This window comes from Peromyscus eremicus, chromosome 17, assembly GCF_949786415.1.
Source record: "Peromyscus eremicus chromosome 17, PerEre_H2_v1, whole genome shotgun sequence".
Taxonomy (NCBI): Eukaryota; Metazoa; Chordata; class Mammalia; order Rodentia; family Cricetidae; genus Peromyscus; species Peromyscus eremicus.
Genome location: NC_081433.1, coordinates 36,171,005 through 36,188,620, shown reverse-complemented (window position 1 = coordinate 36,188,620; position 17,616 = coordinate 36,171,005). Strand labels below are relative to the sequence as shown.

Sequence of the window (17,616 nt, the reverse complement as noted above, 5' to 3'; positions counted from 1 at the left end):
CATTCTTTCACTGCCTTCTATCATGTTCATAATTTTGAGTCTTTATAGGTTGTGTGTGTGTGTGTGTGTGCGTGCATGTGTACAGGTGACATGAAATACATGCCTCTTGATGAATCCTATCACCCTTAAAATTTCTGTAGCAGAAATGATATAGTCCCAGCGTTGGTCAGCCACAGAGAGCTTTGAAATGCCGTCCTGTAAAGATGTCAATGACTTTCTAGAGTATTAATTGAAATCCTTTCACATGACCCTGACTTCTGTGTTAATGAAATACCCTCTAGACTCGAGAGGACCATCTCTCTGTGTGTGTGACACCATTCCTGGGGAGACATGAAAGTCCTTTAATCACCTCAGATAGGGAAATGATGCCATATCAAAGTCTGGACATCCACTTGGTGAACCAATGAGTTTTATAGGGGTTATTTACAGGAGCACAAGTGACTCAAAGACACCTGTATCACCAAAAGCCCACCCAACATGGGTGATAGTCCAGGAAAGATGGAAACTTGGAGCACCCTGCAAGGTCTATAGGCAGCCTAACAGGCTGGACAATGCCAATTGGGCTGAGCCTCTTCCAGGTAGCTTGGCTTGTTTGAGAGTGACTCAGTATTCTTTACTGCTTGTATAACCTTGGGGAGGGTGGGACCTATTGAAACTGGTCAGTTTTAGGTACTTCCTGATGTTATTTGGAGGTTTTTTTTTTTTATGTCCTGTCTTCATGACTTTCCCTTGCAGGATAAAATGCTTCACCTCCCTTTAGAACATCCTGTTGTCTCACCTGCCTGTAAACTCTGTCTTAAAATATCCTGTTATTTCACATCCTTTTTCCCCACCTATACCTTAAGGGGTTTCCCTCCACAGTAGAAGGTTTTAATATTGGAAGAAACTGCTGCACGACATCATTTCTTATGTGTCTCCCCAGAGGAAAGTATGAGAAGAGAACCAAAAACATGCGTAAAAGAAGGAAGTAAGTATTTTCCCATTCTGGATTAGCTTGTAGTAGGAAAAAAATAGCTTCAAGCAAGGATGAGTTTCCCACTCTACTCTATTTAGTGACAGGTAGAAGACTTCAGAAAGGCCAGTCAAATTGCTTTGTGTCTTCTTGCTTTCAGGACCATGTAAAGTGAATACATTCAAATATTGCTTTTTTTAGACTCATTTATTTTCCCTCACCACCAAGGGAGGAACTAGAGATACCGTCTCCCAGCTGCCTGCTCTGCACTAAGGAAGGGAGTCCTTAAGCCTTAACATACTTAAGAATACCTTCAATTATTCCAAATCAGATTGAGCCTCTTGGTCCAGAGGAAGCCAATCCAGAACACTAGGAGAACCCATAGATGGAAAAATCAAGGTATTGGCTCTATGGAGAATTAACAAGGAGGCTGGATGAAGGGTGATTCAGCAGTGGGAAAAACTATGATGGATATAAGCACTCTACACCTAAGTACCTATCTATAGCAGACAGGCATTCAGAATGTGCAAACCTATTGGGTAGTCCAGAGCAGGAACTGTGGCGTAATTTCATATCTGAGAAGCTGTCACAGTCTCAGAACACTGATGAAGATGGAGTGTAAGACTAATACTGACAGGAAAACAGGAAGGAGAACCTACCAACTGTGGATCTGCAGTGACATGGATAAGCCGTTTAACTTCCCTTCGTCTCACTTCCCTCATATGTCAATTACAAACATAAAAACTCCTCTCCTACAGCGAAGAGTAAGACATGAAGAATAAATGTGCACCATGGTGCTTGGTGTGCTGTCACGGCTGTTCAAAAGCACCACAGTTTGAAAACGATAATGATTAGGAAGAATAGTAATGCTTTGCACAAAGCCAAGACCAGGATGTGTGTGTGTGTGGGGGGTAGACAATTAATGTGAAATTTGTTGTATTGAGGGAGAGAAAAGGCCACTTCTTTTGTCCCATGGGATAAACATGTAGAATTTAAAGAAGGCAGATTATGACTCCATATAGGAAATGCTTCTAATAATTAGATCTCAGAATTCCTCAAGCCCTAGACTGCTGCCTTATAAACTAATGGAGTTCCTCATTATGTGTATTCAGGAAAGGGTTCACTGCTCATCTAGTAGAAGACAGAGTAGAAGGGAGCTTATACAATTTCTAAATTCATATTGTTTTCCTATCATGCTGTAATGTTCAATTATTTTAACACACACACTCTCTCTCTCTCTCTCTCTCTCTCTCTCTCTCTCTCTCTCTCAACTGGAAATTTGCCAAAGACTTGTTCAACTATAAACATAACAAACCCACAAAAACATTACAGAATATTGACTGGCTACACATTGGAAGATATCCATGATCTGGCTTGGCCATGGTGGGGGTGGCGCAGAAAGTGTGTCCTGAAAGTCTGTGTTCTATCATCTAATGTTGCTGACATCCATGCATTACACTGTGTCTCAGGGTTTCTATTGCTCTGACAAAACACCACAACCAAAAGCAATTTGGGGAGGAAAGATTATTTCATCTTAGAGCTTATCGTCCATCATCCAGAGAAGTCAGGACAGGAATCTGGAGGCAGGAGCTGATGCAGAGGCCATGGAGTAGTGCTGCTTACTGGCTTGTTGCTCTCTTTGGTTTGCTCAGTTTGCTGTCCTATAGTGTCCCAGGGCTGGCACCACCCACAGTGAGCTACACCCTCCTACATCAATCATCGGTCAAGAAAATGCACCACAGGCTAGCCCACAGGCCAATCTGGTGGGGGCATTTTCTCAGTTGAAGTTTTCTTTTCCAAATGAGTCTAGCTTGTCTCAAGTTGACATAAAGCTAACCATTACATTCTGTCTTCCTTAATTCCTACATATGAATTTTATGGAGCAAAAGAAAAGTCTTATATCTCTTCTACATGGTACTGATAGAGTTTCACCTTTGACCTCTCAACATCTGTGTAGTAGAAGTGATGTTCTGACCGATGGTGGATTATGTTACCCCACATTGGAAGGGCCAAGTTTATCCTTCAGAAGCAAAGGCCACAGCACTTACAAATACCATGGAAAGCCTGAGTGTGGCTGTTCGGGGTCTTTACTATGCATCTGACTTACATTTGTAGTCATCTGACAAGAAGACCAATGACATTTTTAGCAGCAGAATATTTGTTTACACAGAAGGGCAACATGCCTCATTTGTGGTCTTTCTATATATAAACTGTAGGAGCTATTATTTAGAACATGTAGTTTATAAAACCACATGTCTAACTTGTCAGATATGGGAATAGCCCAAACAGTAGCCCACAGTTTTCTTTTTACGCTAATTGTCAGAGTTTACATATATGTAAATGAAATCTCTAAATACCAAGATGTACTTTTCATTTCTTAGAATATTTTTGTTTCTTGGGTCTATTAATTTCTTGGGAGACCAATTTTGTATCATTGTGTATGTGTGTGTTTATATATCTATCTATCTGATTCATAGAGTGTAGCTTACAGGCCTTGACATTTACTATGTCTTCTTGCCAGAATAGGGATTGTAAAAACCATTGTGAAAGACCATTAAACAGAAAATGAAGTATACCATGATAGGAAAGACATGAAAATTAAATGTCCATTGATGGAAGAATAGATAAAGAGAATAAGATATATATTATTATGGACTATCCTTTAGTCTTAAAAAAGAAGGCATTTTTACAGGGTATTTTGACATGGATCACCCAGAGGATATTGTGTAAGTGAAATGAACCAGTCAGAGAACAAATACTTCATGATTCCACTTACTCGAGGCATCTGAAACAGTTGACCCAGAAGCAAATGGGAGAGGTCGTGACTAGGGGCTGGGAGGGGAGCATGAGCTGCTATCTATTGTGTAGAGTTTCATTTAGGCAAGACAAATTCTAGGAATTTTCTATGTGAAATTATTAACAATAGTGTATGGAACACTTACAATTTGTGAGGAATGTCCTGGGGAGGTGGCTCGGTTGATAAAGTGCTTGCTATACACACACAGAGACCAGAGTTGGGGTTTTTCTGAACCCCCACAAAAGCCCAGCATTTAAGAGATAAACATGGGGGATCCCTGTGGGAAGCTGGTGGCTAGACTAGGCTGAGTTAGCAAGCCCCAGGTCCAGTGAGAGACTCTGCCTCAATAAAGTGGAGAATAATCTAGAAAGATTCCAACACATGCCAACATACACACCTGCCCCATACATGAACCGAAAAAGTATTGTGAAGAAGGTAGATCTCATACATTCTTGGCAACATTAAAAATTGCAACAATTTATGCCACCTTCTACAAGGTGTTGTAAGACAACCCAATATGACACACTGTTAATCGGATGAAACAAGCTTTCATTTATCTGTTCAAAATTATTGTTGAAAACATCAATTTACTTTCCCAAACTGTTACATAGTTTGGAAAATACTATTTTAAAATAATAATGGCTTCTGCATGTTGGGGAATTACTATGTAGAAGGCAGTATGCCAAATTCCCCATATATATTATCATACCTGCCGAGAAACTCTCCAAGATAAATGTTGTTGTTAACCCTGTATTACAGATGAAGAAACAAAGTTCAGGGAGGCACATAATAACACCTTGAAAGAAGCCGTGATCTAATTGGTCTCCTCCCTGTCTATCCCAAGGCCACTGCAACATAGCCTCCCTCCTCACTTCTGCTCTGTGGCATGCCTTCAACTCTCACCTTCTTGTCCTAGCAACAATATTTGAGGTTGCTTTTCCTATCCTTCCATGATTTTCTCTCTTGGCTTTTAGTATGCCACATTTCCTGGATTTTCCTCCCCTTTTGGAGATACCAATGCCAGTTTGCTTGACTGGTTCTTCCTTTGAATGGAAAGATTTGCGTAAGCTCAATTCTTGGGTTTCCTTCATTCATGTTGACTTCACTGTCTGTTGGCTACAAAAAGCATCTATAGCTGATCACTTTTATCTCCAACCAGGGCCTTTCCTCTGAGCCCCAAACCCTCTCATCCTACACTCTACTACTTCTCATGGATGATTAGAGACACTTTAAACATGTCCCCACTGACACAAATGACTTCTCACTAAGCCTGCTTCCCTGGCGGTCTCTTGGTCTCAGTTAATGGCATTAGCCTCTTCTCAGATGGAGTCAAGCTTGACTGTTCTCCTCTCTTATTTGCCTTGCACCTGCCCTAGAAGTTCTGTCTGCTCTACTTTCAAAATAATATTCCCACAGTTGTATTTCACACCATCTCCGAGGCTTCCACCCTACCTTGAACTGCCATCTTTCTTGGACTGAATTATGCAACGGCTTCTTAGCTGGCTTGCCTGCCTTCCTCCTACAGTTTCTTCCCAACTGAGACGCCAGGATGATTTGGTTAAAACGTTAGTTGAATCATTATAGTGGTAGCCTCCAAATCTCCTAAGAGACTCCAATTTTTATTAAGCCTATGGTCAAAATCTTTATAGTAGTTTACACGGACTTCTGTAATCTGGCTGAATTAACTTCCTGCAACTCCAAGCCCTACCTACTCCCTTTTTTCTCCTGCCTCAGCCTCACAGCTTTTATAGTACAGGTTATTTTGACCAGAATATTCTATCTTTCAACTTTTAAAAAATCTTTTGGGTGGGTTCTATAAGACCTTCTTATTTAATATGCCATATCCTCCCCATACCACAGCTCAGCACGGTGTAATTTCCGTAATCACTCTTTCATGAATGCAAATTTGCTTGTTTTATTACTTAAAAATTACACAGTAGACATTAAGCATCGATGACTTAACAGAGCTTTGAGAATAGAACCCTGACATATCAATAAATCAATAACTATTTAGTGAGTGAGTAAGAGTGATGGAGTCTTTGATACCAGGCTAATATTATGGGGAATCTTTAATGAACCCCCACTGTCTCTGGCTAGTCTGGATAGTGACAAAATGACTGGAAAAGAAAGTATCAATGCTATATTTTGAAACATTAGAATAATCATTTTGAAGACCCAAATTATGTTAGGTGAATCAAGTAGTTAGGAACATTCTCTGTGACTTTCCTCCCTGCTTCCTGGACATGTCATGGGTCACAGATAAAGCTACTGTTAGCACTAGCATCGTCCTACATTTTAATAGATTTGTAAAATGCCATGTTTCAACTTTCTGCACTATGGGGAGGTAAGGGAAATCTTGGTGTCAGTCATGTTACCTGTTGGAGGTTTTTCTACAGCTTGAAAATGTTTGTCCACCAAGATATTTGTGTGATCTTTAGTAACTTAGATAACAGACAACCTCCATAGGCAGCAGTGTCTTCAGGTCTGTCTGAAGGGGACCGCTGCTGCCAGGGTCCCCTCTTAGTAGTGGCTACCATGTATTGGTGTTTTCTGTATTCTATTAAGTCTCTTGCCTTGCCTCATCCTATGAATAAAGGATTAATTACTATCCCCGATTCTATTTCAAACTCACAGAGGGGTTACTATGGATGCCTCATCATAAAGCTGGAGAACACTGCATAGTTTTTCTTTAAAGTTGATATTGCCAACATGGCGTCACTTTGTGGAGAAGCTGAGGGAAGAATGGCTTCCCCTTTAACAGAGATGGTGAGTGTCATTAGAACTAGAAATTTACATATGTGGAAATAATGGCCCCCCTAAAATATCTAGGTATTAAAATTTGGTTAGTGTGCTTTCTGAAATGATTGACTGATCAATTTTTAGAGAAAATTAATGTCAACTTACAAAGGAATAAATACGGCATGAAATTAAGATAAAGCATATTATGATTGAGAGATGTTGTATGTTTATTTTTTTTTTTTTTTTGGTTTTTCGAGACAGGGTTTCTCTTGTGTAGCTTTGCGCCTTTCCTGGAACTCGCTTTGGAGACCAGGCTGGCCTCGAACTCACAGAGATCCGCCTGGCTCTGCCTCCCGAGTGCTGGGATTAAAGGCGTGCGCCACCACCGCCCGGCTTGATGTTGTATGTTTAAATGAGGTTAACCTGGCTTTCAAAGTTTTGATGTGGAAAATGGTCTTTGGTGTCTGGAAGTACTTAAAGGTTGGATGTAGTTTACAGCATCTTAAGTGACAACTTTTATATCAATTATTTTCAAGAAAAACATAGAACATGATTTTTGTATGAAAGCTCTATGTGCTTGTATTTATATAAAAACATGCAAAGAAATTGACTGAGTTCAGTCAGATTTGAAGTAGTTTCTTTCTCCTTTCCCTTCCTGTTTAGAAACCAATAATATGTTAGGTTTAATCAGAAGCTCAAACCTAAGGAGTTAAGGTCTCTGCAACATACACAGAAGAAGGGACTGGGAAGTGGAATGTACCGCTGGGGACTGACAGGTCTCGGCGTCTGCAGACATTTGTCTCTCTTGCTGAAGAGGTATCTCTTCAGGCTCTGGAGGCCGTTCAGGGATCTGTTGGTGGCTTTCAAGATCATGTCCTGAATGGGGAGCTATCTGAATGGAAAGAGATGCTGTGTGTGTGTTAGGTCCTGGCTTAGGGGTTGGTGAGCAAGACCTTTTCAGACATGATGGAATGTCAGTGGAATGGGAAAACTGTGGTGTTTTAAATGGGGAACTATTCCCTAGGTCCTGGTTAGGGGTTAGTTTTAAGGTAGAAATTCTTCGAGAATCTCGCATGTAGTCCTCTTGTAGAAATGAGGTGTTCATGTCTCCAAATGGTGCAGGACTGGAGCCAGAGGCTGCTGGTAGTGGATTAGTGAATTTTTGTGTGTATGACAGAGTTGTGTTGGATTCCTCAGAATACACTATTGTCTGGTTAGAATCTTCACTAGAAGGCATAGCTCCCTGGAAAGGTTTAAGGTTAGTAAAGCTCTCGGTGCACCATGGACTTTCTGTGTTAGTTACTAATGAGTCTAAAATGTCACCCTTTGTTTGATTGGTTATCAAGGACCGACAAAAGCTCTCTTTCCTGCCTGGTGGAAGAGGTGCCTAAATGGCCAAAAGTGTTCAGAAAGAGAAATGATATTAAAGGAAAAACAGAAAGAAAGTCCAAGTTAGTCATGAGAGGAATATTCTCAAACCTGTCCTGAAGAAACCCATACACACTATGCCCTGGAAAGGCCAGACTAAACTGTCACTTTCTACCCTGTAAGAATGCTTTGTATACTATTATCAATATTTTCTCCCAAGTTGGAAAAGCTGTTTTAGTTTAGAACACATTACAAAGATATTGCTTCCATCCATAGTTTTAAAAATTATGCTAAAAGTGAACATAAATTATCTTGTCCTATTTTTAGACCTGGAGGTTGATAGTTCATTTAGTCACATGTTTTTTTGGAACATTTTGCATGCACAGTTTTCACGAACATCTCAAAGGCTCAGCATTTGTCTGACTTACATCCATTCAACACATGATGTATCCCTGACTCTCAAACTCTGGAATCCAAAACATCAGCTGTCGGAGCTTTAATAATTAGAATTAATCTTAAATGTTGCAGTAGAAGCTGGCCTACTTTTATAAGCTTACCCAGAAGAAAAATAAAGACTACATCAACAACAATAAAGGAAAACCTACCTGTTTTGAGCTTAAAACTCATGCCCCATGTTGTACATATTAGCATGACTAGCAAAGCAAAAGGAAAAGGCAGAAGCATTTTAAAGCTAGAACTCTAGGAACGAGGTCCCCAAGAGAAGGAGAAAACAGAGGTCTAGGCACTAGACACACGACAGTGAGCTTTAATTACCTGGGTTGGTGATTTTTTGTCTTGCAGGTTTGGTCGGACGCTTCTAAAACCTTTTGCTGCAAGAGAGGAATATGTGGCATCTCCATTCAGTGTCTCTGGATTTCGATCATTGTAAGAGCTCCACGCTTTTATTAAGGGAAAACAAATTGGACACAGAAATATCTACGTTCACTTGAATTTTTTTTTTTTGGTGTGTTAGAAAATTGATTTGTCTTTCTAAAATCAAAGTGGTCTTGATAGGACTTTAATTTAATATGCATAACAATGTATGAAATTTAAATTGAACATGAAATCAATGATAAGTCAATGATGTGGTTGTGGATATGTAAAAAGAAAAAAATGTTCTTGGAATAAGCACAATAGTTATTCACGATATTTTTTTTTTCTGTACCTGAGTCTGGAGACTGAGAATCACGCCCTGAAAGAAAAACAATGTTGAAATTAATGAGAGTGTGCGACAAACCAACCCTCCAGTAAAAATACTTGGCAAAGAACCACATGCATTGTTTTTGCTGACATTATCTCAGTTCTAAAACGGGGTACGTTAAATGTAGTAATGAGAGAGTTGTGCGCAATTTTTAATTTCAGCGGGCTTATCATTTGTTAAATATCTACACTCTATAACTAGAACATATATCAAACACTAATTTTCACCCTTAATAATATTTCAGCTATGTAATTTTAAGATTATTGTGGCCCAAGGTGATTACATGAATTCTGAACATAGAATTAAAGGATTGAAAAGGACCTGGTTTGCAAACAATGAGTGCTTTTTAGGAAGTTAAAGGAAGTCACCAGATAGGTAGCTTGCTGAAGCCACCTGTACCTCACTATATTTAACTGCTACATTAGATAGTGACTAATGTTTCAATAGCTTGCTTTTTTTAAAAACTTTTACAAAAGGCAGATGTGCCTACTGTATAAGGTAATATTTTCATATTGTTCTCTAGAATTTGAATTTTCTTATTGTTGCTTCAAGTCTTTGTTTATTCAAACCTGAAAACTGTTACAGTGTATTTCCTTGTCTTTTAACTCATAAGCTGTGGAAAATAAATCATAGTAAATATTTGTTTTCCACATACTTACGGTCAATTGTCTCAGTACTATATATTCAAGAACCTCCCATATGGTCATCTGGGAAATCAATTTGCACTGTTTTAGTCTATTGGATCTATAAAGCCTTGACCTTGGAAAGGACTGGAGGAGTTCTTTGACTTCACTGCTGTCTAGCTCCTGGATTCTTTTGATATGTTCCCTGGGACCACTAATAAATTGTTACCTAGTCAATGACTCTGTGTTTTCTTCCCAAACTCTTCAGGAATAGCATTTTAAAATTTGCACATATACATTTGGAATGACGTTTAGTGGGTTGAGAAATGCAAAGTTTGTTTTATAAAATATTTAAGATGGATTTCTTTTTTTCTCAAATCAAGGGAAGAAAAATAAATGTGAATCATCTGAGTTGCTTGGAATGACTCTAGCACAAGTGAGTTATAGAAGAGAAACAGTCTTATTTATTATATATGATCATAAATTAGAATAAAAATGAGTGTAATCCAGTAAAAATAATTTTGTAGAATTATTCATGACATGTTTTCTGGATTCCATACCTAGAGTATATATATAACAGAGCCTGGAGACCACCATTTCATTCAGTTAAAGGACAATGACACCTCTAGAGAGAATAGTAATGCACAACTCCCTTTGGAATTCTGCTTTGAGGGCACTTAAGGAAAGAGACTTACTGACCACTGTGGGTCTACATTCTGTGGACAAAGAAGAAATGTGGGGACTTGAGAAGAGGTTAACGGACAGGGAAGCAGCATCAGTAATGCGCATGTGCATTGTAACTGTTCGCTTAAGAACAGGACGTTTATTTTACTCCTGGTTTGAAAAGACTAAGCTAGAAAAGGAAGACATGAAGTATGTGCTGAGGAGGTGGCTAAGCAATAGGAGCCATGTCTGTGGAGGTGCCAGGGATGTAGATGAGGTAGGGGAGAAAGGGCACATTGAGCTAATTGGAAGGACACTTGGAATACAAATCATCCAGTTGATAGTTTCTAACATTGTGGGGTTATAGAACCCTAAGAAACACCTAGTGGGAGAAACAGAGGACTGTTTATCCTGGTTAACCCACGGGATATTGATGATGGCAAACTCTACTAAAACATGGCCTCATCTTGGCATTTCATCCACCAGTCTGTCTGTAAAGTTTGAGTTAATGATTTTAGCATATATCTTAATGAATAATTAATTCTCTAGTGATGTTGAAACATATATGAGCCTAGGCAGAAAGGATCCTGATTCTTTAAAATGTCATTAAATGTCTTTGAAGACTTTATGTGTCAATATATGAAAAAAAATCTTTTAAAGTTAAATCTGAAATTCAAGGAACTGCTAAAAAATCTTATTTCTAGTGACATAAAACAGGCAAGAGCTACTAATTGCTCATATTACTGAATTATTTAATCAACCAACCTTCCTTCCTTCCTTCTCCTGTCCTTGGGTACAAGAAATTGAATGAAAGGCCTGGTGCATGCTAGGCAAGTGTTTCACTGAGCTATATACTCATCCCTTACTCTCATTTTAATTATCTTAAATTTTGAGACAGTGTGCTCAGATGTGCTTTAAACTTTAAGTAGCTGGAATCATAGGATGATGCCATCAGGATTGGCTCAGCTTATTTTTCTATTTTTACTATGGAACATTTAGTCTTTTCCCCATGACTTGAATGGTATGAAATTGCTTGTAGTACAGTTTTGACTCTCTCAAATGCAATCTCTAGTTCAAGCCAATGCTATCTTTTGTGGTTTTTTTTTTATAAGTGATAACAAATATGAATTGTTAACAGTGAGTCGTTCTCTGGCATATGCATTAGTGGTCACATCTGAGATTTTATTTGGTTGAAATGCCAGTGAAATCCATGGTTCAGGCATTCCAATAGTACAATGTACTTGCCTTTTATTCATTTTACTTTCCATCATTCTCATATCTCATGCATCTAGTATAAATACGTCTATAGCTTTTATAATATCTTTTCATACTCACATATGCATGGACAAACATATTCAGAGTGGTTTTTAAACCCATATGAGATCAGATTATATACATTGTAGTGGTTTTATATAAAGAAGGATAATACGAGACTCTTGACTTGACATTTAAATTTGGACCTTGAAATCCATTTGTGAGGTGGGGAAGAGGGTGGAAGTGGAAGTCACCTTTAAAAGTTTGTTTTTCTTTAATAAAACTGTGTAGGATATCCTTAGTTCCAACTGATCACTAAACATGTTTATAGACTTAAACACAGAATGGGATTTAAAATTATTTAGTTACTCCATCACTTTCCTCCTCCTTCTATATAACTAATTAATCTTATAAATAAACCCGAGGGAACCCTAGACTGCAACCACATCAACCAATTAACTAACCAGTTACCAGGAGTTTTGTGCTACTCCCTCAAGGGTCTAGGGGTAGGCTGGGATGCCAGCTGATCTTCCATTGCTGCAGACTCTAGATGACGTCTGTGCCACAGGTGTAGGTAAGTCATCACAGACAGTTAGTGAAAAGAGAGCTACCTCAGTGGATGCTGACATGTCCCATCCTCTTTGCTTTCTGAAGTATATTTTCATCTGTGGGTTCCTATGAGTCTAAGTTGATTAAGGTTTTGATCAATGTTTTGATACATTCTAAAGTGTATACGAGATAGATGCAAGAAGGTCTGTTTTCTGTTTGCAATCTTTGGGAAGAACCATATTAATAAAGATCTATGTTGATCAAGTGTTTTTTCCTAACCCTGAATTCTCAAAGTATCATGTTACTTTAGTTCATGAGATAACAAAAACGTAAATAGTTATTAACATTTACAGTTAACGTATTTTTGGCAAGTGACTGATGCTTTTAATTATATTTTTAAATGTTTGTTTTTAACAAGGTATCGGTTTCCTTTGGCTTTTTATTTTTAGAACAAAACCAGAAAGGATAGAAGCTATTCTTGGGATTAGAAAAAAATAAGATTGAGTGGGGGATTTGAAAGGCATTTAAACTCCCTGTACACATCCCAACAAGATAATTCTGGAAAGAGAGAGGCGAGGTGAAGCCGTTCAAGTATGACACTGTGAGTTAGTGATGTTATACCTGCAGCCAATAGGTTTGGAGAACTTTGAACTCTCTTCACAGATGTTAATGTAACAGACATGGCAGCACGTTTGCGAGCACACCCACCGCTATCTGGAAGCAAAAACAATGGTCTAGCAGAGGCCAAGGCAACAGAGAACACACATGCAATGTCATGCGTTATAAGTGAGACGTGTCAGACATTCATGAGAAAGATGAACAGCTGAGCATCAGTAGTCACAGATGCACCTGCAAATTTCACTCCCAAACTAAAAGAAACAAAGTGAAACCAAAGTGAAAAACCAGGGGTCTGCTCAGAGACAGACAGCAATGCTTTAAAATGAAACAGAAGGTTTTATATTTAATGTTCATCATTTTTTACTTAATGATATCCTACATACAGAGCTCAGTTTTGTTGACACCATCAGTATTGAATGCACACCAAGTCCAGAAACAGCACAGCTAGCTTTTGGAGTTATGGATTACCTGTATTTAAGCCTAAAGTGCCATACTTATTATGGTACTTTATTATATTATTACATACCTATGTAAATAATTTAGATTAGATTTAATCTATTCTATTTATTATTTCTAAAGATGATCAGGATGAGTTACCTTGATTTAACAATTCTTGAAATAATATTTTTCTGCTGACATAGGCATTATATACTTCATATACACAAGTCATAAGGAAACACACAGCACTATGCAATTTCATGTCTTCCCACAGTTCTGAAATAGTTATTCTAATTGAAATGGGCAGCACTGATGTACACAGTGAAATGAGCATATTTTTAAAATGAATGGATTGCTCTTGCACTTTTGAATAATAGCTATGGCATAATCTATATCTATGCTAAGAAAATCAAAATGTGAAGTGAAATATGTTCAAATGCATCAGCCATTTTCTATGCTATGAGAAGTCGAGACTTCTAAATTTGGAAGACCAGTCTCCAAGATTGAAAGGTTAGAGTTCTATTTCTGAATAGCCTCTGATTCTGCTCCCACATTCCTTGGTAATATAGCATGTGCAGTAAATAGTTCTCCATCTTTCCCTGCTCATCAAAGCAACCTCAATTCTCCTTTTGAAGGTGAACATACAACAAGACAAAGCAGGTAACCAACAATATGAGAATATACTTATTATTTCTTGTCATATGCTTTCTTTATTCATTGCTTCATAGAGAAAATACCCAGCCTATTAATCAAACATAAGAGAATAGAGATTTGGAATTATGTATTAATTACTGGTAAAAGTCATAAAACAGTGAGGTCAATAGACCACAAAATTGGTGTAATTTTTAAAATCTGACTTAAAATTATAAAATTTTTAAACACAGAAACCATTATGCAGGAAACCTGATTTGAAACACAAAATGCGGATAAGCTAAAAGAATAAAAAAAATCTATAGCTAGCAACCAATAGAGAAAAACACAAATGGAAGAAAATTACAGCTGAAGATACCCTCAACAGAACACCAATAGCTATGTTTAATTTGCTAAAATCCTATGAGAGACAACGTGTCTGGGAAAATGTACTAATGCCATTGGACATCACATAGGACATAAGATCTAGTCACTTCTAGCTGGTCTAAAAGGGCTGGGTAGTCAAGGGTGTTGAAAGTGAAAAGCGGCATCACTTTTGGAAGGATTTCATTTTCCTGGTTCTTTTAAACTTTTGTTGTCTAAAAATGAGTGGAGATGAAAGGACAGCATTTCAGAATGAGAGGATTGAGAGGCACGGTTCAAGCACAGGCTGCTCAAACTGTGTGCTGAGACGCCCTGCGCCATCCCCACGAACCCACAAGGCCGTTGGAGAATATTGAAAAATTTTTCATAAAACAGAGGGGCACTTTAGGAAATATTAGACTGAGGTAGTTCAGAGTTTCAATCTTATAGGTTATATTTTGATCACGTTGTATTTCTAAGTACTAGTTTGTGGAGGGTTGCTATGTTAAAAAGCAAGTGACCTATGAGAGTCACTTTGGATCCGTGAACAAGAGTGGTTATGTGTAACTTCATTTCCTGGTCTGAGAAGTCTTGGTGCATGACAGGTACACCCATACCGCTATTAAGTAATTGTGGTTACATTGAAAGTAAATTACTATTTTTCTTTCAATGCACATGCATTATTTTGTCAAATGGCTTTTAAGTTGTTAGGACATAAATGCTTATTATATTGTTTGCACCAAACTGCTTAATCAATAGAGTTATTAGATACTTCATTTAGGCTTAGAAGCAACATGAAAAAATAATACCCAGACATTGTCACTGTGAGACAAAAAATGTGTGGGAATCTTTAGACCAAGTAAATGGAGACTCTTGGCTATTATTAAAGGGCTTATTTTTAAAAGCTGAGGTTGTGAAATTGGTACAACAGACAAACCGCTAGAAATTAATATTCTGTTTCTACTTATATGTTGATTTTTGAAGATGTTTTTAAGGACTCAATATGAGAATGCTATCTCTGACACATAGCTCATCCTAAAGCAACCAAATGCTGGTCCCACCATCACAGTTATCCATGGACCACAGCCTGGCCGAGTACCCTTCCACTGAGCTTTAAGATGCCTGGTTGCTGTTTCCACATCTAGAAAACACTTAGTTGGGTAAACCATAGTCTATGAATTACCTTTTTTAATGATAGTGAAGTCTCTTTTTTTTTTTTTTTCAGGGCTGAGGACTGAACCCAGGGCCTTGTGCTTGCTAGGCAAACGCTCTACCACTGAGCTAAATCCCCAACCCTGATAGTGAATTCTTATGTGTTAGAAAGTAATAAGTCACAATTGATATTGAGTGGAGCTAGGTCATAGTTTAGACATTCTAAAATGCAAACATGAAACTCATTCTCCTTGGATAGTTTGTTATGCATCTGATTAAAATAAATATTGGATATAAAAGAATTTTTAGACCATAGTGACTGGCAAGTAGGCTTTTTTTGCATGTATGTGACGTATATATGTGTATGTGTAAACTGTCCATGTGGGTGCTTCTGGAGGCCAGGGATCAAGGTTAAGAGAATCCTTGTTTCTCTCTCTGTCCTAAAGACAGGATCTTTCACTGAGGGTAGAGCCCACTGATTAGAACTGGCTAGCCTGGCCAGGGCACCCCAGGATCCTCCTCTCTCTGCCTCCCAGTACTGAGATTGCCAGTGCTTGTTCCATACATGGCTTTTTACCTGGAGGATTGGGATTATGACTGAGCAGCAAGCACTTTACTCAACTGAGCACCTGTCTCAAACCTGGTATACAGAGGTTTTTGTTTTTGTTTTTTTGAGACAGGGTTTCTCTGTGTAGTTTTGTACTTTCCTGGAACTCGCTTTGTAGCCCAGGCTGGCCTCAAACTCACAGAGATCCACCTGCCTCTGCCTCCCCGAGTGCTGGGATTAAAGGCGTGTGCCACCACTGCCCGGCTCTGGTATATAGAGTTTTAAAAAATATTATATATCATTAATAATGGATGGATAGATAGATAAGGTGAGCCAATTTTATTTATTAGTTACTCAGGAATCAATTATTCCTTAATTTTGTAAATACAGTGACAATAATTTGTTTCTGAAAGCAATATGTACCTATCTACCTTCTACCTAAATATTTGTCGTCTATATTTTTAAAAGTAGTATGTTTTTATTGCAACATTGTAACATTACTTTGGAATCTTAAGCAAAGGATTTCAACTTACAACTAAACTTGCATGTTTCCATAGGTGAATCTATCCACATAGGCAACCCAATTTTATGCATACTTGTGCCCATCTAGAGTCAAGATCACTCCTTATAAATGAAAGGTTGTTGCAGAGGTTTCTATTCATGCTGCTCAGCAGCAACTTGGTTCAGGTACCAGAGAGTTAAACCATTTTCCCAATTTCTCTGTGCCTACTTTGTTATTAGGATGTGATTATAGGAATGCGAAGACCAACTGTTGAATACATTGTATACAAGTACTGTATGTTTGGTATAATTATATATGCATATTTCTCATAATGGGAAAATCCTATTTTGGGAAGCCATGTAGAACTTAAACTTTCAGAGGAGATATCTCTCTTCATGTGAACAGTCTGCTGGAGTGACTCTATGGTCACTCCATAGAGTGCAAAATGGCTCATCACAGTCCATTAACATTGTACGTGCAAAATAAAATGATAGCTATCATTAGGCAGAGGAGACTGGAGAAGGCAAACCCGTCTTCGCTCGTGAAAACTCCTCTACTTGGCTCTCTGAGAAGGTCATCAGTTCTTTCTTAAACACCCTGTCTTGTTCACTTCTCTAAACGTCTATCTACATGTGGGTTCCGTCCTCAGGAGCCAGCCGACAGTGCTCTCCGAGGCCAGTTTGAGCAGGTTTTAGCTAAGAAGATGCCATAGGGAGGTGGAACTGGCACATGTCTCCAGACTTGATCTAGGGATTAAATACTGGCTCTTACCAGCCAGCTGTTAATCCTTCTTCTAGACACTTTGATACAAGGAGCCTGACAAAAAAGAATGACCTGGGATTTCCTTTTGCTCTGCTATGGGGCGGCTGGCTAAAACAATTCTCCAGCCATGAGCTATGACACAGTCACAGGGTTTCAATGAGAAAGTTGTTTTCTTTAATTACTACATGCTAGTGTACTGTGTATGAGACCATCCATCGACCATGAGGGGGAAGGTGAAAATACAAGCCAAAGAGGTCTACTGTGGGACCAAAATGACATTTTATGTATTTACCAGGCATTTATAAACCATTTTACAATTAAAGTGTATACAACACAGGGTTCAGGGGCATTTGTGTTAAAATAGTTAAGGATACTGTATGCAAGTCTAAAAATAACATGCTTATGGTTTTATGTGTATTGTGTGATAATAAAGAATTAACCAAATTCATTTTGTATGA

The 17,616-nt window shown here is 38.3% G+C and overlaps 1 protein-coding gene across 12 annotated transcripts in view; it reads right to left on the bottom strand.

Moving 5' to 3' along the window:
- Sorbs2 (sorbin and SH3 domain containing 2) overlaps nt 1-17,616 on the bottom strand; it is a 194,703-nt gene that overhangs the window by 71,603 nt on the left and 105,484 nt on the right. For 6 of the 12 annotated variants that reach the window (XM_059244801.1, XM_059244805.1, XM_059244807.1 and 3 more), the window contains 3 exons: nt 12,768-12,860; nt 9,022-9,048; nt 8,631-8,755 (listed from right to left, as the gene is read on the bottom strand). In XM_059244801.1, the coding sequence (XP_059100784.1) occupies nt 8,631-8,755; nt 9,022-9,048; nt 12,768-12,860 (245 nt within the window). The remainder of the gene's footprint in view (nt 1-8,630; nt 8,756-9,021; nt 9,049-12,767; nt 12,861-17,616) is intronic. The other 6 variants (XM_059244816.1, XM_059244809.1, XM_059244815.1 and 3 more) reach the window with 1 other exon arrangement.